This window comes from Colletotrichum gloeosporioides (assembly GCF_011800055.1).
Source record: "Colletotrichum gloeosporioides strain Lc1 chromosome Unknown consensus_60, whole genome shotgun sequence".
Lineage (NCBI taxonomy): Eukaryota > Fungi > Ascomycota > Sordariomycetes > Glomerellales > Glomerellaceae > Colletotrichum > Colletotrichum gloeosporioides.
The window spans coordinates 411,422-439,276 of NW_025544705.1; the positions used below are offsets into that span (position 1 = coordinate 411,422).

The 27,855-nt window shown below is 43.8% G+C and overlaps 9 protein-coding genes across 9 annotated transcripts; 5 read left to right on the top strand and 4 right to left on the bottom strand.

The window, feature by feature from the left end:
• Nucleotides 1-6,522: 6,522 nt before the first annotated feature.
• GCG54_00013990 (uncharacterized protein) lies at nt 6,523-7,555 on the bottom strand (the record flags this gene model as incomplete). Its single annotated transcript, XM_045413836.1, has 2 exons — nt 6,523-7,393; nt 7,449-7,555. 2 exons carry the CDS (start codon nt 7,553-7,555, stop codon nt 6,523-6,525), a joined length of 978 nt encoding a protein of 325 aa, XP_045261915.1.
• Nucleotides 7,556-9,748: 2,193 nt separating this feature from the next.
• GCG54_00013991 (uncharacterized protein) lies at nt 9,749-10,509 on the top strand (the record flags this gene model as incomplete). The annotated part of the gene is made up of 4 exons (XM_045413837.1): nt 9,749-9,856; nt 9,906-9,923; nt 10,017-10,037; nt 10,102-10,509. The coding sequence occupies 4 exons, from the start codon at nt 9,749-9,751 to the stop codon at nt 10,507-10,509; spliced, it is 555 nt and encodes a 184-aa protein (XP_045261916.1).
• Nucleotides 10,510-10,912: 403 nt separating this feature from the next.
• On the bottom strand, nt 10,913-11,863 carry GCG54_00013992 (uncharacterized protein; the record flags this gene model as incomplete). Its single annotated transcript, XM_045413838.1, has 1 exon — nt 10,913-11,863. One exon carries the CDS (start codon nt 11,861-11,863, stop codon nt 10,913-10,915), a length of 951 nt encoding a protein of 316 aa, XP_045261917.1.
• Nucleotides 11,864-13,998: 2,135 nt separating this feature from the next.
• Nucleotides 13,999-15,087, top strand: GCG54_00013993 (uncharacterized protein; the record flags this gene model as incomplete). The annotated part of the gene is made up of 1 exon (XM_045413839.1): nt 13,999-15,087. The coding sequence occupies one exon, from the start codon at nt 13,999-14,001 to the stop codon at nt 15,085-15,087; it is 1,089 nt and encodes a 362-aa protein (XP_045261918.1).
• Nucleotides 15,088-15,805: 718 nt separating this feature from the next.
• GCG54_00013994 (alcohol dehydrogenase) lies at nt 15,806-16,783 on the bottom strand (the record flags this gene model as incomplete). Its single annotated transcript, XM_045413840.1, has 1 exon — nt 15,806-16,783. The coding sequence occupies one exon, from the start codon at nt 16,781-16,783 to the stop codon at nt 15,806-15,808; it is 978 nt and encodes a 325-aa protein (XP_045261919.1).
• An 807-nt stretch (nt 16,784-17,590) lies between these two features.
• Nucleotides 17,591-18,445, top strand: GCG54_00013995 (2-hydroxymuconate semialdehyde hydrolase; the record flags this gene model as incomplete). The annotated part of the gene is made up of 1 exon (XM_045413841.1): nt 17,591-18,445. One exon carries the CDS (start codon nt 17,591-17,593, stop codon nt 18,443-18,445), a length of 855 nt encoding a protein of 284 aa, XP_045261920.1.
• A 1,458-nt stretch (nt 18,446-19,903) lies between these two features.
• GCG54_00013996 (Small ubiquitin-related modifier 2-B) lies at nt 19,904-20,414 on the bottom strand (the record flags this gene model as incomplete). The annotated part of the gene is made up of 2 exons (XM_045413842.1): nt 19,904-20,232; nt 20,342-20,414. The coding sequence occupies 2 exons, from the start codon at nt 20,412-20,414 to the stop codon at nt 19,904-19,906; spliced, it is 402 nt and encodes a 133-aa protein (XP_045261921.1).
• Nucleotides 20,415-23,425: 3,011 nt separating this feature from the next.
• Nucleotides 23,426-24,703, top strand: GCG54_00013997 (uncharacterized protein; the record flags this gene model as incomplete). The annotated part of the gene is made up of 1 exon (XM_045413843.1): nt 23,426-24,703. The coding sequence occupies one exon, from the start codon at nt 23,426-23,428 to the stop codon at nt 24,701-24,703; it is 1,278 nt and encodes a 425-aa protein (XP_045261922.1).
• Nucleotides 24,704-25,619: 916 nt separating this feature from the next.
• GCG54_00013998 (putative transporter) lies at nt 25,620-27,296 on the top strand (the record flags this gene model as incomplete). The annotated part of the gene is made up of 4 exons (XM_045413844.1): nt 25,620-25,880; nt 25,941-25,992; nt 26,048-26,308; nt 26,359-27,296. The coding sequence occupies 4 exons, from the start codon at nt 25,620-25,622 to the stop codon at nt 27,294-27,296; spliced, it is 1,512 nt and encodes a 503-aa protein (XP_045261923.1).
• Nucleotides 27,297-27,855: the final 559 nt, after the last annotated feature.

The window sequence follows — 27,855 nt, forward strand, 5'->3', positions numbered from 1 at the left end:
ATCTAATTAGTATAGTAAATATTATAAGGTCTTAGCTCTTTATATCTAGTAGGATTTAGTTATACCTTAAGAAGAAATTAAATAGAGAGAGAAGTTAATATATAGTAAAGTCTTCTAAAAACTTATCTCTTATTAGAAGTAAAGCTATATCTTAAAATATAATTTTATTAATCTAAGTAGCTAAATTAATTAAGTATATTTTCCTATCCTTCTTTCTTATAAAGAAGAAAGGGTTTTAGTATAATATATAACTTTCCTCTAGAATACCTTTCTATAAGTAGTCTTTAAGTATCTAAATAACTTTAACTTTAAGTACCTTTAGGATTAATATACTTNTTAAGCTTATTATACTTTATATAGAATAATTTAAATAGACTATAATAAAATTACTAATAGGTAAATAGATCTATAATAAGGGAATTCCTATACTATAGCTATCTCTTTATTCTTTTAAATTTATATAAATAAAACTTTCTTTTAGTTAGTTAAATATAATATAATATTAAGTAATTTATCTAGTTATTTTTAAATAAAATACTCTCTTATTAGAATATTAGAGAACTTAAGTATAATTAAATTTATAAAGAGGTCTTTAATATATATCTTAAGCTTTTCTTAAACTTTAGCTTATACTTTAAGCTTCTATTTAAGATCTTTTTTTAGGATAATACTATTTAATAGTATATTATTAATAAAGTAGATCTTCTTATCCTTAATCTTATATATAGTATTAACTTTAATTATATTAAGAAGGTTCTAACCTCTATCTAAAGCTTTATAGAGGAGTATTATTCTTATTTTTATAATAGCTTTACTTAAAAAGTTCTTCTCTTATTAAGAGTAATAGAAAACTTAAGCCTTCTCCTAAATAAGTTTAATACCTTATTTATTATTAGATTTAGAAATAGCTACTAGTTTATAGACTTTAGTTAATAAGAGCTATTCTAAAAACTTAAAACTAAATTTAAATTTAATAAGAACTACTTTATATAGAACCCTTTCTTAATATTTATCCTATTTAGATCTATTTATAGAGCTAAAATAATAAGTAGTATATTAAGCTTTTTAAATTATCTAAAAAGCCTTAATAATATCTATTATAGTAAAGTCTTTATATAAAAAAGCTTTATAATAAAGTATAATATATTCTATAGTTCTAAACTATATAATAATATTATTTTAAAGAAATAAAATATTTATTAAGTTATTACCCTATTAACTTAAAAGCTATTTATAAGACTTCTCTAACTTATTAAAAAATATAGTATTATTTAGTACCCTTATTATATTTAAGATCCCCTTAGTTATAACTAATATATTAAGGCTAGCTTTATATATCTCCTCTACTTATAATAAAACTTTTTTTCTTTTTAGACTTATTTTAGATCTATAATAATTTATTAATATCCTCTAGTTCTTATAGATATAATTTAAACTATAGTTCTTAAATTTAATAAGTTTAGTAGTTATAAAAATAACTTTAAAAGTAATAGCTTACTAAATTAATATTTTAAGAATTTACTAAAAGAGCTTACTCTTATAATTAAAAACGCCTTTAATCTTATCTCTATTTTTAAGTTTAGTTTATACTATTATATCTAAAGATAATTACTTAATATTAAATATCTAAATATCTTCTTAGTTATTAGTCCTATAATCCTCCTCTATAATAAGATTTAAAGCTTTATCTATTCTTAATTTTAATAAACTAATTATTATACTAAATATAGTAGTAGTAGTTTTTAATTTCCCTCCTCTTTAAGAATATAATAGAAGCTTTAAATCTTATTAAATATATCTAAGTTAGAGATAATATAAAGAAAGAGGACTATAAACTAATTAATAAAGAAACTAAAAATATACTTTAATAAGTACTAAGTAGTATAATAGTAAAAATTACTATTAATCTATCTATTTATATAGCTAAGCCTTATTTTAGTATAATAAATAAAAAGGCTACTAAGGATTAAGCTTTTTAAGGTCTTATTAGATAGGTTAATAAAGAAACCTATATTAAGTATATAGTAGCTATTAATATATATATCCTCTATAATAATACTTATAAACTATAGTTCTAATATAATATCTATAAAGCTTCTAATTATAACTAAGGTTAGTATAACTTTATTTTAAAGTCTATTAAGGTTAATATAGTCTTTAGATATAATATTCACTATAGAACTAATATTAATAATTCCTAACTATTCCTTAGCTAAGTAGTATCTAATTTAAATAGCTACCTAAAAATAAGGTATAATAAAGTTATATATAGTAACTATATGCCTTTTACTAAAATAAGGTATAACTTTAAGTTAAGGTTACTAGGAGTTTTCTATAACTAAAACCTTAATATTAGTTAATCTAAAGCTTTATAGTATTAATATATCTACTATATTTATATTAATATAGTAGCTTCTTCTAATAAATTATAGTTTTTCTACTAATATATTAATATTACTCTTTATAGATCTAAAATTACTATTCTTAAGCTACTATAAGTTAGCTTTATATTTTTTATTTTATTTCCTTATAAGTTTCTTAATACTTACTTTTTAGCTTTTAATTTATATATAAGTATTAGCTAAAACTAAGTTAGTAGTAATTATATTATTATTATATATTTAGTCTTAATATTACTTTATATATATTATTATATATTAAAACTTAAGCTATTTATATTCTAGCTAGTTATTTAAGAGAAACTATTTTAATAGAGTAATATTACTTATCTACTTTTTACTATAAAAAGNGGTTATAACTTAAGAGTAGGTTTCTTTTAAGTCTAAGAAGAGGGTTATTTAATATAGTTTCCTAGTCTCCTTATAATAAGTAAGTCCTTATAGCTAAAGTTATAAAAGGATCTATATAATTATTTTATTTTTAACTACTTCTTTAACTTAGGTACCTCCTATAAATATAGTACCTTATTAAGTTAAGATTTAGTCTATAAAGTAAACCTTTCTTATTAAGGAGTTATTATATAAGGTATATTAGAAGTTATTATTCTTTATTCTAATAATAATATTAACCTCTACTAGCTCCTTATCTTTTATATAGTTAATATTAACTATATAGCTATATATATACTTAATATTAATATAATTAATAGTAGTTATTAATACTTATTATTTAGCCTCTTCTTATTCTCTCTAAGCTTTATTTATTATAACTATAGCTTCCTAATAATAGATAGATAATTTTAAGCTAAGTACTTACTCTAAGTAGTACTTATTATAAAATTACTTTACTACTACCTCTAGTTAAAAGTATACCTTATTTTAGAGGATATAGGCTTAAATAGTTACTAAGTTAGATATTAAGTTCTTCTATCCTTTATTAATAATACTATCTTAAATAATATTATAATTAGTATAAGAGCTAATATATTATCCTTTTAGGTAGTATATTACTTTAATATTCTTTAACTTATCTATAATATTATATTTAGCTATATAATATCTATTTATTCTATAAAAGTAGTAACTTTTAATCTTAAGTATATTATACTATATTTAGTTTATAGTAGTTAAACTTATAAATTAACTAGCCTCTTTTTACTATCTATAACTCCCTTATACTATAAATACTTAGTTTATATCTATAATATAACTATTCTATATTAGTTTAAGTTATTAGTTAATATTTATATTTAGCTTCTAAATATTAACTATAAGTACCTTTATCTATTCTTTAGTATCTTTACTATTAAGAAATATTTAGTATATTTACTCTTAAAAAGTAATAACTTTATTAGAGTTTACTATTTTTAAGTTATTATATTACTACTAAATATAAATAACTTATATAGGCTAGTTAATAGGTTTAATAAGACTAATAATTAAGAGAGGAGTAGTTATTTTTATAGCTTTCCTTTTACTAATATATATATAAGAGGTCTCTCTAGCTACTTATTTAATAATTATATACTTAATACTTAGTTAAAGTTTCTAAAATAGGTTTATAATATTATAAAAAAGAGCTTTTATAGTAGCCTTAATAGCTCTTTTTAGTAAGTACCTATAAATAAAGTAAATAAGATCTTAGTCTTAATACCTTAAGAGTTTCTTTATAATAGCTTTATAATATAAGCTTTTAATATAATTAAAGAGGGCTATAATATTAATAATATCTATTTTAGAGAGAGGGAGTTTATCCTTAATTACTTAAAACTTTTTATTAAGATCCTAATAGAAACTTTTATCTATAATATTATATTAATTAATAAGGGTAGCTTTAGTAACTTCTTAATTATTAAGGTCCTTAACTAGTAATTTAATACCTTACCTTAAGTTTTTAAAACTATAGAGGTAGACCTTTATTAACTTATCTTTATTAATTTAATAAGCTTTATAGAACTAAGAATTATAAATTTTAATAAAATCTATAATATTATTATTTATAAATATAAGAGTATTCTTATTTAAGAAGGGATTTATTATAATTAGTATAAAATATTAAAAATATAACTTTATTAGTTACTTAATAATTCCTATTAGTTAATCTATAGAAATAAAATAAGTATTATTAATAAGAACTATAAGCTATTACTAAATTTTATAAGTATTATTACTTAAAATATAGTAAGGATTAATATTAGAGGCTTATTCTTTACCTCTATTAGCTTTAATATAGAGGTAAATACTATTAATAGTATAATTAACCTTAATAAAGTTAATATTAGTAACTTAAGTTTATAAACTAGAGGGGCTATTAAGTAAATTATCTTTAGAAGCTAAAGTTACTTTAATTTAATTTTAGATATTCCTAAATACTTTAGTTTAAATATTAAATATATTAATAGACTTATTTCTAGTAATAAAGTTATAAGGAGTTAGAATATCTTTATATAATATTTCCTTAGTTATTTTAAGTTATATTTTAGTTATAGTAGTTATTAATAATTAAGATAGTAAATATATAGGTTATTATTTTTAAGTAATTAAAAGTATTAATTTTTTTAATCTTAAGTATTATTATTACTTTTTCTAAAAATATAATAAAAAAAAAGGAGATAAGAGAAAAGAGTATAACTAAATAGGTAGGTATTATACCTCTACCCCTATTAATTTTAAGCCTAATTAGCTATATTATTTTAAGTCTCTATAGTTAACTTTATATTCTTTCTTCTAAGCTTCTATTAGTTAATTTATTAAGGGTTATATAGATTATTAATAGTTTTATAGTAGATTTATCTTATTCTTCTATAGTAAACTTATTAATTCTTAAAGACTATTTTATCTAAATATTATAAAGCTTTATATTCTTATTAATTTAGAAAGTTTATTAAATAGATTTAGTCTAACTTTAATAACTTATAATATTAAAGAGTAATAAAAATAAAAATAAATAAAAATCTAATACTCCCTACTATATAAGTTATAATACTTTTAAGGTTTTTTTTAAAGTCTTTTTATATCTCTATATTTCTATTAATAGAGTTATACTTAGCTATTATACTTCTCTATTTATTATAAATTAGGTCTATAAATAACTACCTAACTTCTATTAATATATTATATTTCTTAGTATTATATAATTAGTAATAATAGTTATAGTTATTATATATATTATATTAATCTATTTACTTAATATAAAAGTAAGTTTTTCTCTAATACCTCCTATAGGTATTTAAAAGAAAAAAGAATTTATTTCTAAGTATTATTAAAATAGTTATAAGTTTAATAACTAAAAGCTATATAATATAGTAGTATATATATATCTAAAAGTATATAGAACTACTATAGTTATATAACTCTATAGTTTTAAAGTTTATAATCTTAAAAAAAAAAAAAAAAAACTTCTTATTTATTTTATAGGTCTAAAATAAAAAGAATAAAATTAAAAATTTAAAAATCTACTAAAAAATAAGTAAATTCTACCTCTAATCTATAAGGATTAATAATAATATCTAAGCTAACTTCTCACCTCTTAAAGGAGGCTAGTAATCTAACCTCTAAATACTAAAAACGCCGAAAAATCTAGTGGGCCCACTAAACCCCGTTCCAGTATGTACGGTGCTTCAAAGCGACTTGTTGTTTCCTGCGAACCCCATGGCCGATGAAGATGGTCTCTACGCGATCAGCATTCCTTTCCACGTAGATTACTACTGTATTGGCACCAAAAACGAAAGCGAACCAACGAAACTTATAAACTGTTCGTGTTTTCGTTGTCTTTCTTTCGACGAGGTTGAACGCCGACAGCAGCGATGTCGAAAACCTTCAGGTCAGTCCGAACGGGACAAGGGATCCTTGACAGAATCCTCAATTGAAACAGCTACCTCGAAAGGCGCCAACAACGTTGCAGAAGGCAACTGAAGGAGACGGAGCGCCACAAAAAGATATCTCCCAATCGACAGAGAGGAGTCCGGCACACCATCATGGATACCGCCGCAAAGATCTGACATCGAGATCGGGTATCAGAAGCATGCCATGTAACCCGAATACCCAACGCCAGAAAAGCACCATACGTAGACAAGCCCGAGCAGACACCACATCTCCAATACTGAATGTGTGGTCCCACCCACTACCTTTTCCCTTTCTTGCCCTCCGCCTTCCATTCCTTGATAGCATCGTTGGGAAGGCAGTTTTCCGGTGTCCACTCAGCCTTGTCGTACCCCACGAATTCCACCAAATATGCAACGCCTCCCTGTTCCCTACCTCGGACCTTGTTCATCTTTCTCTCGCCGAGGATCCTGCTGACGATAAACGGCCCTGTGACGGGGTCCAACCCCAGCACACGGTTTCTCCTGTTCCACCCGCTCGGGCTCCAAAACTTGGAGACGACCTTCCGGCAGCTGTGCCACAGCTCTTCCTCGGGTTCCCATGTGGGTTCGTCGTGTAGCCATTTGCCTCCCCATTGAACCAGCAGTTCGACGTCATCACCCTCGCGTCGGAAGTCCAGGATCTTGTGGACCGGGTATTGCTTGCTGTCCGGGTTTGGGCCGGACACTGAGGGCTCCTCCGTGTCGTTGACTGTGGCCTCGGGAGCGTCGTTGGATTTCACGGCTTTCCTCTTCCGGGTGGTTGAGGCCTTGGGACCCGACTGCGTCGTCGCTCTCTTCCGCTTGCCTCGTCCTCCTCTGGGATTCCCATCGTCGGTCGCCTCGGGGGCAGGATCTTCGGGTTCGCCATACTCTGTTGATGGGTGAACGTCGATCGACGGTTGCTCAGCCGGTGCTGGCTCCTCCGGGCTGGGGAGGTCCGTTGGCTCGGGGCCGGGCGCCTCGTCAGCGGTTTCGAGGGATTCGAGAGGGTTGGCAGACAGGTCAGGAGACGCCGGTCGCGAGCCATCTGATAGTGGGCTGTCTAGATTCGATAGGGGGCTTGAAAGCCTCGAAGAAGCATCGGTCCAGTTCGAAGGGATGCCATTGGAGGCATCTTGCTTGTGCGGCGCACTGCGAGCAAGGCATGTCAGCAGACGGAATGCCAGAGACCGCGGAATCCAATTACCTCGACTCGGCATCGGCTCCGTTGCCGCTGATGGAACTGCTCTTGTTGAGAGCCATCTTGCTAGCCGATGGGCGGGGACTCATTCCTGCAAATAGTCTGGAAAGCATCTTGAAAGGATGTCGTTGGTGGAATGCGATGCGATGCGATGCGCCGCGACGCGACGCGCTGAAACAGAGGGGCCTGATTACGTAGCTGTAGTGCAACAAGGAAGTCCTCAGCGTCGCAACACCTCTGAGATAGCTGCTGGGTCCGCTGGCACTGCGCACCATCAAGGATACCTAAGAAGCACAAAGTGGTCCTCACAACGATTTATGCATGGGACGTGCGACTAAATGCACATAACTCACTGGCGTAAAGTGCTGCACAATTGCATAAGCCATGGAAGGTACAACCGCGCTTCAGTAACTGGTCTGCGCTGAATTGACAGAACCCATTCGGCCCCAGCAAGCACAATAGCGATTTCTAAGTACACTTGACGCTGGACAACTCGATATTTGGTGACGTTATGCATAACGCATGCCCCAAGACCAATTGCACCCAGGAACCAGACATGTCTATTTCAACCCTATAAATGTGATGCTGTCTCCATTTTGCGCAAAGATGTTGGCTGCTTGCAGCCAGGGTAGTCATCTAAGTATTGCCCCTCCTCGCGATTCCTGCATCCGATGATGTTGACCAGACACCTTCATCCAACGGCAAGGACCATCGAAGGTTCCTAGCACAACCTCGTCATCGTTTTAGATGCACTTGTGTAGATAGATTCATCGATGACTTCATCCTCCACCTCGGACATCACCTTGTTGCTGTCGTTGTACTGCACATTTTTCCACAAGTCGATAGAATCCGAGAAACGTTCGCGCACTTGTTTGTCTTTTCATGTACGCAGTCGCAAATCTATCAGCGTCTTATCCTTCGTTTGGATGGTGACTTGGTAACCTCCAAGAAGCGTGGCCGACAAAGGCTATTTGGAGAGCTGGAGGCGCAACTGGTGCGGATATTGCATGAAAGTTGATTCGATAGGAAGATCTAATGAAGATCTAGCAAGAGTCATTAAACTCAGAGGCACAGGAGCAGGAATGGGCCAACGCTTCCGCCTGGGCTTGAGATTTTCAGGACGGATAAAAGACAGCCTCTTCAATTTCGTACCGTGATCTATGTTGGTCGCTTGGGAATCCAGATTAAGCTACGGACTGTGTGGCTGAGAATGCTGCTGCTCTACCCTTTTTTTCCTTGCCTTGCGCTTGACGTTAAAGTGAAGAATGACGTACCCATGTATGAGACTGCAGTGAAAAGACGGAGTAAACACAATGTCATTGACTTCAACAGGTCAGCGGCGACAAAGGGGTTTAGCAATCTTATTAATTTAGAAGAAAAGAAGACCAGAAAATTCCAGTTAACAGCCGAAAAATTCGCTAACACGTAAACAACGAAAAAGAAAACGTCGTTGTTTGTTCCACAACTGACCTCGGACCCAGCTAAATACTGCATTCTTTCTTGGCGAGGCCTGTGGCACTTCTGGGCGTTATCGAATCTGGCCACGAAGCTCGTTGCAGTAGTCTTCTTGACGTGTGCCAAGCGGCATCACGAAGAAGCGCAGCCTAATCAGAAGATCTTTGATAATGTTGAGTTCAAACTGTTGCGGAATTAAACATGACACGGCCAGAGATGATCATGTTCTTGCGACACCGGACACAAACTAGGTGATTTAGCTTCCCGGCGCGAGATCCGGCTAAGGAACCGCCAACGCCACGATATTCCCCGCTAGTCTTCACTTCCGTGACTCAGACCATGTTGCACAGATGGGGCCATAGTTCAGCTGAAGGACGCTTGGCTCCGGTGGTACGGGTCCCAGTGAAAACGATGCTCTTTCTAGGTTGACATACACTATGGATCTTGTTAAAACATGCTTATTTTGATCTTAAAGTACGGTAACATTGATCCAGTTAAGGTTCTGAGTGCAAGCGACCATCGCAGGGTCCACCTCTTGGCAGCAATTGAGGTGCGAACAAACGCCACAACCACGGACTCTCCCGTTATTCGCGAAGTCTAGGCATTGTTCTTCAGGTCTTGGATGTTGTCGCGATGATCTTGGAATATGCTTTTGATCATCATAACAACAGAACTGCGCTTGATACTCGAGAGAACTTGTATAAGAACCCCTTCGATAACCCGGTGTTGTCGAATCTGTCTCTCCTCATCACGCTCACTCAACTCCAGCCTCCATCACAACACATTCTCTGAAACTCACCCACATTCAATCTTTTCCCAACCCCAACTCCAAAACACCAACTTTATTCAAAATGCATATGCCCACCTTCGGTCAGATTGCCACTATTGGCATGGCTCTTTTCGCCGCCGCAGCTATTGCTGCTCCTGTTGCTCAGCCGCTTGAGGCTGACGTTGTCGAGGTGAGTATCGAAAACTAATGGCAAAAATTCTTTTTCTGACCTCATACAGCGCTCTGCCGAGATTGTCGTGAGTGTTGCCATCTGAAAGCTTTCAAAATCCCCTCTTTCAAATATCTTCGTTGCGATTTGGGGACAATAGACTGACTTGTCATTTCGTTAGGCTCGCGGTGATGGTATCTCCGTAAGTATCGGAATGAAATGGATTTTCAAGCAGTGAATCACCATCGCTAATGGCTTTTGACCAGACCTTCGCTGGCGTTGAGCTCGCTGCCCGCGGCGAACTTGAGCAGCGCAACAAGAAGAAGTGCAAGCGTACCAACAACAAGGGATACTGCACCGACTCCGACGACGATAAGAAGGATAAGAAGAAGAAGCAGTGCAAGCGCAACAAGAAGGGAGACTGCTCTGATTCGGAGGACGACAAGAAGGGCAAGAAGCAGAAGCAGTGCAAGCGTAACAAGAAGGGCGACTGCTACGACTCCGACAATGACAAGAAGGACGACAAGAAGGGCAACCAGAAGGACGACAAGAAGGACAACAAGAAGGACGACAAGAAGGACGACAAGAAGGACGACAAGAAGGACGACAAGAAGGACGACAAGAAGGACGACAAGAAGGACGACAAGAAGGACGACAAGAAGGGCCACTACTAATCGCCATTGTCCTGGTCATCTGTCAAGGCCATACTCAATGTTTGGACTTTGCATCTGACGATGCATCGTTGGGCTCCAATTTGACTCGGCATTGCCACAGGCTTACGCCATTTCATTTCTGAATTGTATATTTAGAACTTCACATATTCATATTTCGTCATCAATCTCATATTATTGCTGTCGGCCCCATCTGCCTACGAAATCGGTCTTCGCAATATGCCTGGTTCATCATTCGTACTTTGGCCAAAGGAGCTGCCCGGTTAAGTGACGTATGATTTACTATTTCAGAGAATTGAGAGAGCAGAGCCTAGAGCTCACGCAGACCTGTTGCTGATGTGATTTGTTAGATGTCGAGGAGCAAAGATGTCCTCCATCATCAGTCCCCCATGGCCGGCAGCTGGCTTCATTGCTCCACTGCCAGAACCTGACCACTGTATGTCACACCGTCTACTGCATTCCCACCAGTAGTCACGAACAACGTCTTGTTATCCTCGGAAACGGCAACAGAGGTCGGACGATGAATGAAGGTGGTATCACCACCGCCAGCGATCGTGACATACGTTCCATTCAAGAAAATCTGGCCCAGCGCGTTCTGAGTCTGGGCGGCAAAGATGTTGCCCGAGGCATCAATAACAAAGTCATCCCAAGCATAGCCCCCGGACGCAACCGCCAATGTCTCAACGTCGCCAGCTTTGTAGCCGTCTTCAGTGATAGAAACGCGGCCAAAACTGGTTCGTGCGGTGTTTGTGAAGTAGGCATATCCACCCGCAATCTTGATCCCGTTGATGCCAATGGGAATGGTGGCATTTGCGGGGGCGGCAAAGAGGTCGTCGGTAATCGCCACCTCAGACGCGCCAGTCTGGGTATCGATGCGGAAGATGCTGCCAAGGCGTGAGTCGGTAGCCAAGACCACATGAGGCTTAGACGGCAGAGAGGCGAGCCCGTTGAGCATGACGGCATCGGGAAGCCGGGCAACGACGTTGACAGTGGGCTTGGAGCTCTCTCCGTCGCTGAAGCCAACTATATAGACGCTTTCGTTGGTGTAGGAGTAGTTGTTGCCGCGAACGCCGCCCAGAATAGCGAACTTGTCTGCGCTGATTGCTGTAATGCCACCAATCGCCGTGGCCCCCGGGAGTTTGGTGACCAGTTCGGCTCGGGATCCATTTCTCAGAGTGTCTATGGTGTAGAGGCTGCCGTTGTCGAATGTGGTGAGAAGAAGCTGGCCGTTAGACCGGAGAGCGCTGTTTTCGATAGTCACAGCGTAGTCGGTGAAGTTCCATAACTGCGACACCACCGAGGCGGCAGATGCAGAGCTAATTGCGGCTACAACTGCCAGGAAGGCAGAGGATAACATGATGGCGGTGGTTTTCTTAGATGTGTCTGGAAGCGGAGGTCAATTGTTCGAATTGCAACTGCACGCATGCTTTAATATAGACTGATGGCGAGTGGATCCTCGGGCCTCGCTCGATGCGTTGCGTGATTACCGACGTCGTTGGCCATATTATGAGGAATTTATGTCGATTTCATCTCGGAATTACCTTTGTCTAGCACATCCCCTGACTCCCCTAACGCCTGCCTCCTTTCTGTGTCCCTGTGCAGATGGGTACTAAATGACGGCAGATATCGGCCGGAGAACCCCAAAGGCAGGGACAGATCTGGACGGCAACCTAGGAAGCAGGTATAATGCAAGGATTTTCGCCAAGAAAACACTTTCAACGCGGCCCGTGTCCAGATCATCAACGGGGTTAAGCGTGTTGCGGCTCGGATGTTTGCTCGCATCACCCCCACAAAGCCTAATGTTCGCCATCTTTGGACGAACAACTGACATGGAGGAAGCCCTGCCCCTCTTTCAGTGTGACGGTACTACTGCAAGGGGTTTCCACCTCCTTATTTCGACTCTGCTCCCGCAGGTTGCGGAGGAGGATGCGTTCGATCCATATTGATCATTCGTCATAAATACCAGAAATAGGAACCATCAGATTGACTTACGACTCTTGCGACAACAGCCAGTGGACTGCTCGTTCTGATAATGTAGCGTCTCACGCGATCCTCAACGACTGTGAATATTTAAAATGGACGTTAGCCACGCTGAGGAGACATTGGGCAGCTTCTAGGTGGCTTTTTCTCGACGAAAGCCTTCGTCCGAGACGTTGGAATGCCAATGGCATGATGCATCAGATGGTCAAGGTCTTTCACATGGCTGGGAGAAAAGAAATCAAGAGCTTCGCATAAAATATCAGCCGAGAGAAAGTCTGGAGATCCAAGAGACTGTTAGGAAGTGATGAAAAATAATGACTCGTCAATTTCGCCAGCGCAACCGCGACGAACTGGAAGTTTAACCGAGCAGCATCCGTTGCCCTTTGTTGCCAGCTCCTTCCGCATCTTCTGCTGAACGCAACTTCGCTGCCTGGAAAATTCACCTCGCCACACGAATATTTCTTCCTTTCTAACTTTTCTTCTTCGCAGTTTGCCGCCTGGAGGCGCACCTTATTAACTACTGTATAACTCTCACAGGGAAATATTCAAGGGCTAGGATAGCCTAAGTTAGAGAAACCTCTATAGCTACCTATAGGGGTATATAAAGAGAGCATAAATCGCCTTATATATATATAGGGAGTAGGTATCTCCCTCTTTATACTACTATAACCTATTACTCCTTTAATATTAAGATATTATTACTATACTATATTAATACTATTTATTACTACTACTTTAAGAGTAGTAATAGTTTCTTTATAATTACCTAAAATAACTAAGATAAAGTATATAGATTTTTATATATATAACTTAGTCCCTTAGTATAAAGCTTAATAATATATTAAATATACTACTACTTTCTACTAGTATACCTTAATAAGATAATATATTTTTAAACTAAGGTATAGAGATATTTTAAGTAAATTAAAATGAAATTTAAGATAAATAAGCTATATAATATTAATTAAATTAAGTATCTTATATTATTAAAGTATAATACCCTATTAAAGGAACTTAAGGATATATATATAATCGCTATAACGTAGTAGTAGTTAATAGGGCGGTTAGATATATAGGGGGTGGTTAGAGTAGGGGGGTCCTCTTATATATCCCTAGTCATACAAGTATTCACAAAAGAATTCTTCACAAAACGACCTCGCCACATGAGAAACAAAACTGGCTGCCTGCGCACACATCCGATCAAGCGCATCTGAGGCGACCTCGAAGCGAGCCAGAACCCTTCCTCAACATCACTTTTGGTCTCCAGTAACGAACGACAATCTGAAGATATCCGATCATCCGGCACCGAGAACCTACCGCTATAAATCTGAAGTTTTCCTGGTAACTCTTTTGCCCATCTCTTACATCATTTCACGATAGCCATCTCACTGACTAACAAGTCTGAACTGCAGTTACTCCAGAAAACGCACCTTCCCCAAACGCCAGTCGCACCTTGTTGTAAAAAGAATTCAACTAGGCATTGCAGGTCATTCGATAGTACGTGCCGCAAGAATGACAAAGGAGGCACAAGAAACCCACCGGCGAGAAACCCAACGCTGGCGCGACGAACTGCAGTCTCTCCTCGGCAGTAACACAACGCCGGATGGCATGAACATCGAGAACCTGCAGCGTGAAGTCTGCCACACCCTGGTCAGAATAATCAAGAATTCGCATGAAAAGCCCCCGGAGTCGTTGTGGGATGTTGGAGGACCTCTCCATAACATCCACTATCGTCGACCTGTCATCAGATCGATCTGGGAGACCTTAGCGCGAAAGCAGACAGCCGGCGCTCTTACGCCCGCGACTTCCATGCGCGATATTGTACCGAGAGACGTTCAAGGTACCCAGTCAGCCAGAGCTGCAAGGTACAGCCGGCGAAATCAGTCCGTCGCAGGCGACACGGGTTCTGGATCTTTCATGCCGTCCCCATCATCAATTGCTGAGCCGTCAATTGCTCCTGGCTCACATCAAGATCAGCCCAATAACCAACAACTCTCCAATTCCGACACCGAGAACATCATGACTCAATGCACAGTCGATGACCCTTCAGACCAAGCGCAAACATCTCAGTGTAGCCGCGGCGTGGCCTTTACGTACATCAAAGACACTGAACTGCTCAAACCTGGAAAGAACCTTCATGGAAGCCTCATCTTGAGCATCCTCCGACGCGCCGCGCATCTCAACCCTTTCGGGTATGTCATCTTGGACCCCGCAGTCTCCAGCGGGATCCAGAACCACAAGCCGATTCCAATAGACGTACAGGAACGACTGGCATCTTCTGGAAGATGCTCCATCATTGCTCCTATCCATCTCGCCGACAGACAACATTGGGTGCTACTGAGATTCGATCGACGCAACGACGTTGTTCACGTTTACGACTCCCTATCCCCGACCGGTATTGATGGCCAAGTTCGAGCCTTCATCCTTCTGCTCATCACTACGCTGGCGATGCACGATCCCGTCCCCGCCATTCACAGCTGCCATTGTCCCCTGCAGGCCGACGAAGGAGACAGCGGAACAGCGGTGATTGTCAATGCGTTGGATATCATGACCAGAAACGGCTACCTTGAAGTCGACAGCAATAAGAACTACACCCTTTAGCGAAAGGTGCTGTGCCCAGTGCTGGATCCGACTGCAAAGAGAGTATCAATCGACGATTGCATTCAATCCCATGCAAGCGTTGCAACTGTCAAGACGGGGCTGATGCAGGTGAAGTCGATTCTGAAAGCGCTATGCGAGCAGACGACCGCTCTACCCGGCATCAGGAGCGACCAATTGGCGAATGACTTCTATGCCCACAGAGCGGCGCGAGAAGCCTTGAAAGTTTGCACACAAGTTGATCCATGCCTCATACGACAATTGGATGCATCAATCGAGCGGTGCTCGGAGCTCATCAACGAGAGAGCAGCGGCTTGCGTATTCTTCGGTCGTGCCATATCTGCAATTGAGGCTTCCCTGCACGAGATGGATGGCACTGGAAGCGACGTTGAGATGTTGGAGGAAAGCTAAGCGTGGCGCCATTGACGCGACAGAAGCCTTTACCAAGCCCACGGCCTCGACTTCGTCGACCTCCAACGGCGCAAGAAAGCATCGACATATGCTCTGGGCCTTGAGGGCTAACCCTGTCTGCATGTGTATCTTAGGAATGTAAGATAGAATGTTCTGTGATAAAATTATTATCCCAGTGTGATTAACTACATTCGTTGTGAATCTTGGCGGACTGGCAATATTCTGAGATTTACTTTCAGAGAGTGAATATATTGTTTGCGTGCTAGCTCTGCACCTTCTCTGAGATCCAATATGAAGCAATATTACACTTTCAAGAGTTCTGTGACGGATCGGCATAAAGCCGTCCGACGACGTTGCCTTTCAGCAGCCGATCCACCCCCTCCGCTAGCCTTTCAAACGAAACCTCTTCAAGAGCTGGCTGGACTTTGTTATGAGCAACAAGTTTGAGAGATTTCTCCACCTCTTGGAGCGAAGACCCGGCAGATCCAATGAGCTTGACGCCCAAGGCAACGAACAAGTGCGTATCGAGCACTGCTTGCTTCGAAGCAAGGCCAACAAGGATCACTTTCCCTCCGAGTTTGACCGCTTTGGCTGCCGCGGAAGTGGACGACCCCGCACCAGCGAAGTCAAGTACAACATCAAATCGAACTCCGGGGAAGCTATCAAAGGTCGTTCCCGAAGAATAAGCCCCTGCAAGTGCCGCCGCTGGAAACTTGCGGCGGTCAAGGTCGATGCAGAAAACACGGGCTCCCAAGCCAGCCGCAATCTGGACCGCCGAGAGGCCCAAGCCACCTAAGCCTATGACGGCAACCTTGGATCCAGGGGAAATCTGGCCCTCAGCAACGACTGCATGGTATGCTGTCGCTACAGCATCGGTAGCCACCGCTGCTTGGGCGAACGATACGCCATCCGGGATCGGCAAGGTTCGGTCTTCGGAGAGCACCACGTACTCGGCGAACCCACCGTCCCGACCTATTCCGGGGCTGTCGACTACATCTCCAAGTTGGACAGGGTGTTTCGGTGTGATGACTGAAACAACAGCGTCACCAATTTTGAACTTGGCGATGTCGGCTCCACAAGAAACGACAACTCCAGCAATCTCGTGTCCGAGAATAATCGGGCGTTTCCAGAAAAACGTGGTATCGATGCCGGAAATGATATTGCAGTCGGTGTGGCAGATGCCGCATGCCCTCACCTTGACCAAGACTTGGTTGCTCTGTGGAGTCGGCACAGGAACGTCACAACGCTCGAGACCCTTTGAAGGGTTTGAGAAATGGTAAGCTTTCATGATTATAGTGGTTTTGTAGATGCGTAATTCTTTGAGCAAAGGCTATCGTGGCGCGATCAAAATGTTCGATTTCAGTGTGATTGATGAAGGGAATGTGATTAATTCAGACCAAGAATTGAGAAGAATTCACTCGCAGTTAAATAGATAAATATAAGTCACTCGAGGCAGAGGTACCAACTGGCTATCGGAATTTATTTCTACTGAGAATTTCATGGACTAAGCGTGGGTTAGAAGAAGCTTGCCAATCCAAAGCATCTGATCGCCACCGGGTAAATCATCGTCCCGCCTCTAATATTCTCTTCAAATTCAAACCTTCATGAAGGTTGAGATATTTGAATTAAATGAGGTAGAGATTGCGCACCTAATGTTTATTTCCATTCGTGGTGGTTGCCAAATGATTACTGATTACACCTCTGCCGCACGGATTGCCGAGGTGCGGCCACCCCTGAAGCCAAAAGCATCATAATCAGGCTTTGTCATCATGGCTTGAGAGATCAGACTCCGAATCATCGGCTATGTTCAGTCTGACGTCTGGTAGCATACAGGACGGCTTCGGTCGAATTGAGCTGGAGCTGGTGTGGGTTGAAGTCATGCCGTCGGGACAATTGAAAAGGCCAGACGTTGTTTCTGAGCAAAGATTAAGTTGCGCCTCCCGTCGTGATTGTGTATATAATACGGTCGGAATTTCCATGAACAGAGAATAATTCTCCCAATCTGTAGATCGACTTGGAAGGCCAAATACACTTTTCTTCACCAACAATAAACCCACTTAGTCAAAACCCCAATCTTTTTTTCTCATCATCCGCCATGTCCACTCTTCAGGCCGCCGAGACGCAGTTTGTTACCTTCAATGGAGTGAGAGTTGCTTTCAGACGATTTGGAAAGCAGTCTCAGGTTCCATTGTTGTACATCAACCACCTCCGAGGGTCGATGGACACACTTGACCCCCTACTGTTCAACGCCATTTCGAAGAACCGAGAGGTCATTGTCTACGACAGCTTCGGTATCGGCCATAGTGATGGTCAAGTTCCCGAGTCTACAGCTGCCATGGCTGCGATTGCGGCCGGCCTCTTGGTAGCCATTGCCGTCGAGAAGGCCGACGTTATTGGGTTTTCGATGGGAGGCGGCGTAGCCCAGATCCTGGCCTGGGACTATCCTCACCTTGTACGAAAGCTGGTTCTAGCTGGCACCCAATCCGCCATTGGCGAGGGCGTAGTACTGCCTCCCAAAGAGGTATTGGAAAGCGCGGGAGCAAACAATGACGAGCCTCCTACGTTGGAGGACATGCTGCGCCTCTTCTTCTTCTCATCGGATTCCAGCTTGGCTATCGGTCGTCAATGGTGGAACCGTATTCACGAGCGTCAAGTAACGGGAGAAGAGCGAAAAGGGTATCTTGTTGGACCTGGTGCTCGATCCCAGTTGACGGCGATCTTCTCGTTCAGTCTCAACTCGAGCAACTTCGACCGTCTCAAGGACATCAAGGCGCCTACTCTAGTTACCAACGGCCACAATGACATTATGTCGCCTACGCCAAACAGCTTTACTCTCCAGCAGAACCTTTCGAACGCGCAGCTCATCATTTATCCCGATGCTGGTCATGGTCATCTGTTCCAGGTCCCAGAGCTATACGCGCAGCACTTGGACTTGTTCCTTGGGCATTGAAAATTCTCACGATTCGTCGGTTTGAACGGGTGTTTTTGTCACGTGTATTTTTCACTCAGTTTAGTCATTAAAACTGTAATTTACTCCCACAATGATCGTTCTTTGTCTTCGCGCCGTTGTAAAATCTGGGAACTCTCGAGTCACTGTTGATTCGGCCGCTTTTCCGTCCGCGCAGCTCTCGGTCAGCTACGTTGGAAACCTCGTGGCTGCAAAACGCATGAAGCTGAGTGAAGCACCCTCATCTCACGCACAAATGTCCAAGAACTCGTGCCCATCTGTAGATTAAGTTCTTTCAAATCCAGAAAACGTCCATATCGGCATCAAACGTTTGAGGTGAACATTGAGGGATGGCCCTTCGCGCAGGGATTTGTCGCAGTATGCCGTTGAAAATGGTTTCTTCTGGACTTCGGGTCCATATAAAGTGGCGACGGGCGAACATTGACGCGCTTTCTTTCAGTGTCTCTGACTTCCATGCGCGCTATCCCAAAGGTCTGTTCCCAGAATTGGTTCGCTGGCCAGTTGGTATCCTGCCATTGCCGTCCAGCTGACTCCAAATTGGCCATTACTAGAGGCGTAGTGTTCACAGTCATTGATGGCTTGGATGGTGCAGTGAATGCCCAAGAATGTTGCAATGATGCTTGTCGCATAGTGGTGTTGTGCGGGGGCGCCACTTTGTTGATATTCAATTGTTCATTTTGATGGTCTCTGGGGTTAAATTTGCCCCGGCGGGCTCGTATTGTAGTCGTTGCCCAAGTTAATTCTGTCTTTTCGGCTTGGTTTCCATGAGCCCTATATATTGCAGCCGCATTCATTGTGCCTGTCCTGGAAGGAATACTGACGTAAATGCCATGATATTGTAGAAAAGGTCTGCATGATAGCAGTGTGTGGGAGAACGAGGCGTCTCCTGAGGCCCTCGCTCGACGAGCTGGCGGCAGTCCTCGCATGTTAGCATCATGAGCTTTGAGAAGGAACTGCGAAAGTGAATATGTATCCGACATTGACGCGTGTCTACTTACCGTCGCGACGAAAGTGCTCTCGATGATTGACTTCAGGCGGTGGTACCGGGCGAAAAGGACAAGACAGTGGAGGGCACATCACAGAATTTGGAGGAGATGAATCCAAAATGTGAGGACAAAGCATTGAAAACTTCGATGACGGACGTGCCAGTGAAAGGTGACTGAAAACAGGCAGTAAAGCTTTGTACTTAGAAAAGGAAGGGACGCAATGTTTTTGGTTTCATTGATGAGATATCATGCCGGTCTTGATTTTCTTCCAGCTACGAAAAGTGCAAGTACGTAAAGCAGTCTGGTAGAAAAGACCCTTCAACATGACATCTCCATCGGGTCGACGCTATCCATCTCCCCAAGCTAGGAAGGCGCGGTTGAATACCATCTCGAACTTTCCCAGCAATCCCGTCTCTGCATCCAACCACGATCCCGGAGGTGTTCTCAGGCTCGATCAACACATGGTGCCTCCAATCTGCTCCTGCTGGGCCTCGATGACATCGTCCTCCTCAAGGTCAAGGCTGCGGGGGGTGTCGTCCTCCACCAGTCGAGTGCCGTCGAAGATGAATCGAACAGACTTCGAGTCCTTTCCTTGTCGCTCACAGAACGCTGCCATGACTTTCTGCATGCGAGTATCCCGCTTGATTTTGAAGACGATGGTATGGCCGGTGGTGTCGACAATCTTTATGTTGATCGCCGCGTTGTTGGGAGTTTCGGCAGCACCATGAGGAGGCGCATCCTCGGGGGCAGGGGCCTGGGGAGCGGGAGCCTGGTCAGGAACGTCTGTAGGACAGGAGTTGAATGAGCAAATGTCATTGATGGAGGGCAATCAAGGTGGGTTTGTGTCGTGGGTTGCTTGGAGAAAACCAGGTAAAAGAAGATGACAACAGACCGTTGGCGCCAGACGGGCCAGGAGCAGGCAGCTGCTCGTTGCCATCATGGGCGCTCTCCTGCTTGGGTTCCATCTCGATAGTTGTCGAAGGCTTTGGGTGGTACCGCGATGCCGAGACTTGGATTTGGTGGTGTTGTAGTGGGCAGAGCTCGTTGGTGTCGGCTGAGATGTGGAGGTGAAGACGACTTTTGTTGTGGGTTGACTCAACTGTGGAAGGGTGGTCGAGAGGTTGACGGGTTCTGTGGCAGCTCGGGGACCACAGTGAATGAAAGGGAAGGCACGAGATTTGCGCAGCCCGGGACGTGCCTGCTGCTTCCAGAACAACGTAACATTGACGAGGGGGTTACTGGTGCCTTCCAGTCTGCCGCCGCTCTCGTCTCAGGACACCTGACAGACAAGGCCATGCTCTTCGTGGTTCAAGATCAAAAAGTGGCAGAGAATGCCACTTGACTTACAATTTGGCCCAGCGTGAGACTGCCAACGGCTGTACACAGCGAAAAGTATAAGGTCTAGATTTTGCGTATACTCCTTGTCAATGGAGGTTACAAAAATCAAAACTTTGATCGATGCAGGGATCGAACCTGCGATCCTCTGCGCAATACGTTTGTAAAGCAGATGCCTTAAACCACTGGGCCAATCGACCGTATGAGATGATTCATCTTCACGTAGGTGTCCACTTGTGGATCATGCATGCACGCTACAGCCACAACGGCTGGAACAGGGACTTCGGGATGACAGGGAGCTGCTGGAGGCCTGGTTGAAATGTGATGCTTGTCTCTTATTTTATTCCACATGAAGGTGTAAAAAAGCAGTTAGATATATGTAATAAGAATTTAGGCTGCTATTTACCACAACTAAACCTATAGCAAATACAGACTAAGATGAAGAATCTCCATCAAATATAAAGGCAATTACTCTAACTAATTGTTCATGCGTCGTTCTGTCTCACTAGGAGTCTGGATCTGAAGGGTCAGTAAAATTAGGGCTCAAGGTCCTTCTTGCTATTTGTGGTGTCACCTGTGAACGGAAATGTCTATGGTCTTGCTGACCATTCACCTAACACCGCAGGCACAACCTTCTGCACCCAGCCACCAATGAAAATAGAAGAAACCAAAGTCGCCAGTCTAGCCATTTTGGCCCTGCTTGCACTCAAACTTGCCTTCATTGTCGCCAGTCATCTGACATCTTGCCTTTTTGCCACAATACCCAGTCGGCTTCCAGTCCCGGAACAAACGCATTGGTTACCGTTTGTTGGGTTTCGGAATCTTCCACTCCACTCCACACGGAAAACGTCTTGAACATCGAAATCGCAATATCTCACTTCTCGACAACTGCCCGGCCGACTATCCGGTTGACTGTTTGCCGACCTCTGTCTATTGCAGTAGTTCTCAGCCATCAGTGAGTCTTTCCGTCCTGGCAACATTCTGTTTTCGACGAGAGACTGTTTTCTTCTGGTGCCCAGGATCTGCTCGACGCCAACTCGATACCATTCAACGCTCGGCAATGATGAAAACCCGCTCCAGCCGACGACGACCGGCCACGTCACAATTTCAACGGTGCTGGTGCGTCGCATCGCGCACTTCGAGCAGTCTACTCCAAGCATCATTTTCCGGCTGCTGAAGTCCGTCATCCGAATCAGGACTTCATTCTACAAACAGCACCATCCTTTTCAGACGTCTCAGCTAGATCCTGACCTCGAGAGAGGCAACACGTCCCACAAGGCCTCAATTGATGCCCTTTCCACGATATTTCAATATTCCGGGGGGCCCAAATTGAGAGCGCAGTCAAAGTCTCGAGTACGACGAGCCTCTCGGAGGAGTCCAAAACCTCGAGATCATGTTCGGCAACATGTTCTCAGCTCTATCTTCTCATCCAAATGACCTAACTTGGGGTGGTCTATTTGGAGGCAGTCAGGGCTGTTGGCGGGGGATTGCGGACTCTCTTCAGGGTCGAACCTGTCTGTTTCTAATCACAGCATGTGAAAGGAGCTGGATATCGACTCGAAAAAGCTCAGCGAGGCGCATGGGTGTACAACGAAGGACGACAGATGTTCCGTCACGCGTACATCTTGATCTGGTTACCGCACACTTTGGGATGGGATAAAATTACGACCCTCTGCACGAGACAAATTGGAACCAAGAAGCGAATATCCAGGGTGTTAGGTTGTCTATCGTGACAGGCTGTGGAAGCTGAAAGCCGGAGTTCGTATGATGGTTTGTAATCGAAGGCAATGAGAATTTGAGGCTGTGCAGCACCCCCAGAAGACGACGGTCCCATTGCACTCAACTTAGTAGGGCTGAGACACAGATACAGGGCGATTATCCTTAGGTATAAAATCAAGTGTGAGGTCTGGTATGCTACGTAAAACGAAAGGAGCCAACAAAGAAAAAGAAGGCTGGGGGTTGGAAACAACAAGCATAAAAATAATGGACGAACTGGGGTTTGAACCCAGGACCCTCCGCAAGCAAGGTAGATAGATGCATCATGCGAAGCGGACATTCTACCACTGAACTATTCGCCCTTTGTTCTGGTTGATGAGTGCCGTGGAAGATGAAAGCCATCAATGGGATGGTCAGCACTGCGGCAGGACGAGGGCATGGAGTTTGACCTTGCAAGTCGTGTGGTGCTATCACTGGCCAGTCCGCCAGAAGGGCAGGTGGGCGGCTTCCGTGAAAGTTGGGGTGGATGGGCTGCCCCCACCCCCTTCCTGCCTGGTCCGCAGTCCTGACTTTGCTGACGACGCTTCAGACAAACGAAGGAGATTTTATTTGGAATGGAAAGCTCTGATGACGGAGCACGAAGTCGCTGCTGCAGCTGGAGCCACAAGTGTCGTTACCCAGGTAGATAGCCCGGTATGTACGGAAGGAGCTGCTCAGCTGTGGGGTAGCCTTTTGCGCTCTTCCTGCCTCAACGTGTGAAGTCAACCACCAGGCTCACATCCACTGACCTACCTTCACCTCGCGTCAACGTTCTCTCGCCTTTCGAACTTCACTCCCAAAATATCTCTCTCGACGCAATCCATCACAACAGGTCACCAAGTATCTCTCCATCCATCCTCACCGATCACACTTATCCAGAATCACAATGTCGTCGCAAGCCCCTAACCGCACCCTATGGGATGCTTTCTCAGGCATCCCAACCGAGATGCAAATTGCAATACTGCAATACCTACCAAAGAGGAAACTGGTTCTCTTCGCCCAGCTCAACAGCAGATGTTTTGATCTCGCTATCGAAGTGAGATGGAAAGAAGCCGAGCTGTCTGCACTCACGCGGGTGCCGTCTCGCAACGGCAGAAGACAAACGTATGCCAACCAAGTTAGGACTCTCCGCGTTGGACAGATATCCTCAGAGACTTTATCTAGCGTGTTGGCTCTCGACTTCCCCAAGCTTCGATCCCTGAAGAATGTTGATATCACTCGGTGCGACGCAGCTGCTTTGAATCTCGTTCGCCACTTCGCCCAGCTCCACAGTATAAACAACTTGGACATGTTATCATCCCAGTGGGTCCCTGAAACTTTTATCGGGGCGGTTCGCAACTTCAGGCATCTGAAACGGCTCAATATCAACTTCGCCTTGGGGTCCTCTCTCGACCTCAAGCCCCAAAACGCCATCTCATGGCCAAACTTGGAGCACGCTTTGGTGCGATTTGGCCGCGGCAGGCCTCCTAGAAGCCTGGTTCAGGATCTTCGAAAATGCCCCTGCCTCAAGAAGTTGAAACTCAGCACAGAGCGGCTTCCTAAATCAACCCTTCTCGAGCCGTCAGTTGCCAGCGGCGCGGCCGGCTTTGAAGCACTCCGGCACCTTGACATTCGCATCAGCCACCACAGTGCCATTCAGGAAATCTCACGGCTCACTGACCTGACTAGCCTGACAATAGATTTAGGCGACACCGTTTATTTCCCCTCCACCAGTTTTTCCCAACTCGCCAAGCTTCAGGAGTTGAAAAGTCTTTCTCTCACTAACACGAGACAACCCAACTGGCACCCCGTTTTGAACCCGAAAGTTAAGCAATCTGATATCCTTGACTTGCTTCGTCACCTCCAACAGCTCGAATACTTCAGCTGGAATCTCGAAAATGTTCTCGACACCCGCGGACTTATCGAGGGGATCGCGCGCCTCCAGACGAAATTGCAGAAGACCCATCTCGGTTTCGCCGTGTATATTCCCGATATTTTTGAGCGTAAAGACGTTACGATAAAGACTCAGAAAAGCCTCCGGATCCTTCGTATACGGAATATGCTGTTCGAAACACATCTTTCTGACTACGAGGCGGAGCACCTGGCTGCTCGAACAGTCAAGGCTTTGTTCCCATCACTCGAGGTTCTTGAAGTGGAGGCGGAAGGCTTCCTAGAAAAATGGTGAAGCTTTTGACTGCGATTGCCAACAGCTGGGATGACAGAGAACCACTCTCGGTTAAGGCCTGCAGACACGAAGGATGGTATTGTCTGACGGACATTTGTTGGGGTCTGCCTGGTTGACAGAGGCCTGAGTCTGATCTCGAGAATCACGAAAAGACTTGGAAACGTCTGGCGATAGGCATACCTTCTCGACCGTGCACTTTGCTCCCAACAGATTGGAGAAACGGTGGTCTACACCAGCGGACTCGAGACGATTGGCAGCTTCGCAACAAACGAAACGGTCCTGGGGAAAAGTAGAGTAATATGCGTCGAAGTGGAGATAGGATTCAGCGACTTAACTGCACAGCAATGACAGCCATGTGAAGAAGTTGAGTGCACAGTTTTATCTCGCGTGATGTTGAGTTGATGCCTCTTGTCAAGACAAGAAAACCGCATATCGTTTGTGCTCCCATCTCCATTGCAAGGCCAAGGACTGACGTGACGCGAGTAAATCTTCAGCTCTTCCTTCGGCAACCAACGCCGATATCTGTGCCCAGCCTAGACTATCTGAACCATACACTCCGAGGTGGAGGTCACACGCCGGACAGCGAAATCCCCGCAATATGGACATCCCCAAGGAAAACATTCATCCATCGTCTTGGCAAATCCACTTTTGTCCCCAACTCCAGGGAATCTGAACCATCCAGCCCAATCGACTTATCTTGCCAAGTCGCCAAGCGACCAGGTGTTCGTGAAATCGCCGGTTAAGGAAACCCGAATGACTTGAGTGAATTGACGTTGTTGTTGCCGGCTATGAACCTCTTTAGATGAACGAACCCTCCAATGTAGCCCGGCACGTCTCTGGCTGCTGGAAGTTTCCCAACAATATTCGCTCGGTATTGAGATGCAAAGACCTTCTGCTGTCATCTTTGAGCCTGAGTATGACCGACAGCACCAAGGCCCTCGATGCCAAGGATACGATGCCGCCATCTTTGCATGCAGATCCGCCCAAAGGTTTTAGGGCCGAAGATGTAATCAAGCCCGATGACGAACTCGACGAAGATGAGGAACTGGCCATTGCACTACAGAACCACGTGCCTGACACCGCAGAGGAGAGGCGTCTCGTCCGGAAGATAGACTTCGTGCTGCTTCCATGCCTTTGGTGGATGTACGTGCTAGCCTACCTCGATCGGGGGAACATTGTAAGAAGGCATCCCGTGCAGCCATGGTCCATCATGGAGAGATACTGACATGATTTTGAGGCCAATGCAAACGCTGCCGGCATGAGCGAAGACCTTCAAATGGCCGATAATGGTGGGTCATTTGCATGCTTGAGGAGGCTTTTCCAGCAACTGACGCTTCGTTGCAGACTACTCGCTGCTGGTCTACCTTTTCTTTGTAGGTTACTTTCTCTGCGAGGTCCCTTCAAACATGGTGATGAACAAATGTCGGCCTTCTATCTACCTTCCCACCATTGTCTGGGTCTGGGGTTGTGTCGTTATTGGGCTATCGCAGACAAAGAGTTACAACGGCTTTTTGGCCGGCCGTTTCTTCTTGGGTTGCATTGAGGCCGGTCTATTCCCAGGTGCCATCTTTCTCCTGACCTGCTGGTACACAAAGAAGGAGATCGGTGCGTTTCCCACCCAGGCAACTTGGAAGTCATTGCTTACAACACCACAGGCAAGCGGTTCTGTATCTTCTACACGTCTGGCTGCATTGCCCCAGCCCTCGGTGGTATCATGGCTGGCGCCATCATCAAAGGTCTGGAAGGAACGCGCGGAATTCCTGGATGGCGCTGGCTTCTCATCATCGAAGGAGTTCTCACAGTCGCTTGCGGGTTCGGGCTCTATTTCATTCTCCCCGACTATCCTCAAAATGCGCGATACTTCTCGTCGGAAGAGCGTCGCCTCGCCAGGATCCGGATTCTGTTCGACCGCCAACTGAGCGTCCACGCCACGACTCGCCGGATGAGTTCGTGGGAAGCATTCAAGGCGGTGGTCTGCGACGGGAAAACGTGGTTCTTCCTGGTGTCATACAGCATCATCATCCTCGGCATGTCTATCTCGTACTTTGTCCCGACCATCCTCAAGGCGATGGGCTACACGAACGTCACGGCGCAGTGGATGACGGTTCCGATCTGGATCACGGGTGCGGTGTGCCAGTTGGCGTTGTCGTGGACATCAGACAAAACCCAGGACCGTCGGTGGCACAGCGTCGGGCTGTTTGGACTTGCGGCCGTCGCTTGCCTCGTTTCGGCACTGGTCAAATCCGCCATCGCCAAGTACGTCATGATGTGTCTGCTCGTGGCGGGGCTGTACACGGGTCTGCCGCTGATGCTCAACTGGACGAGCGAGTCGATTCCGTTTCCGGACCAGAAGAGGTCGGTGGCCATCGCAATGGTCAACTCGTTTGGACACCTCGCCATCATCTACGGGAGCTATCTGTGGCCCAGCACGGGTGCGCCACAGCACTTGGTCGGGTTCTCGACTTTGACTGCCACCTGCGGCCTGGGGGTCCTGCTTGCCATCGCGGCTCCTTGGGTGTTCGGGCTTCTTCCGAAACAGCCAGTGACGAAGGTCGAGCGTGAAATCATGGCCCTGAATCAGCATGGCTCTTGACCCTTCACGTTCGCAGGACTCCGCAGACGGTATCTGTTGCAGGCAGCTCATCCCTCGACACATCGGAAGGTTTGCCAACTGGGGTTTTCCTTTTGCTGGAATTGAAACAAAAGACGGGTGGTGTCAAGGCAGCTTCGGGAAAGCCTCAAGAGGCCGTGGCTCCCGAGGAGCACTTGCGGTGGCCACGATACCTTACCTTAGGTACCTTAGTTAATCTTGCCTGCCTTGTTGGAAATTTAAAAGCTTTCTCGAGCTTTACGCGCAGGCGTCACTGCCACTGCATGTTCCAGCCTGTCGTTCTTTCTCAAGCCAGTTTGGAAGCAGCCCAGCCTCGACCTGCCTCCTTCACATCAACAGCAAGCACGAAACAACTGCACCTACCTCAGGCAATTGACCCGACGAGTCTGCCACATTTCCAATGACACGTCCCTGTCTCGAATCTCTCCCCCTCCTCCGGCCTTTTTCTTCCGACATCATCACTGCAATATCAACATCGGGCGCAAATATAGTCCATCCCATTCCGCATTGCATACGTATCACAGCCGTTTTCGCAGCTCCA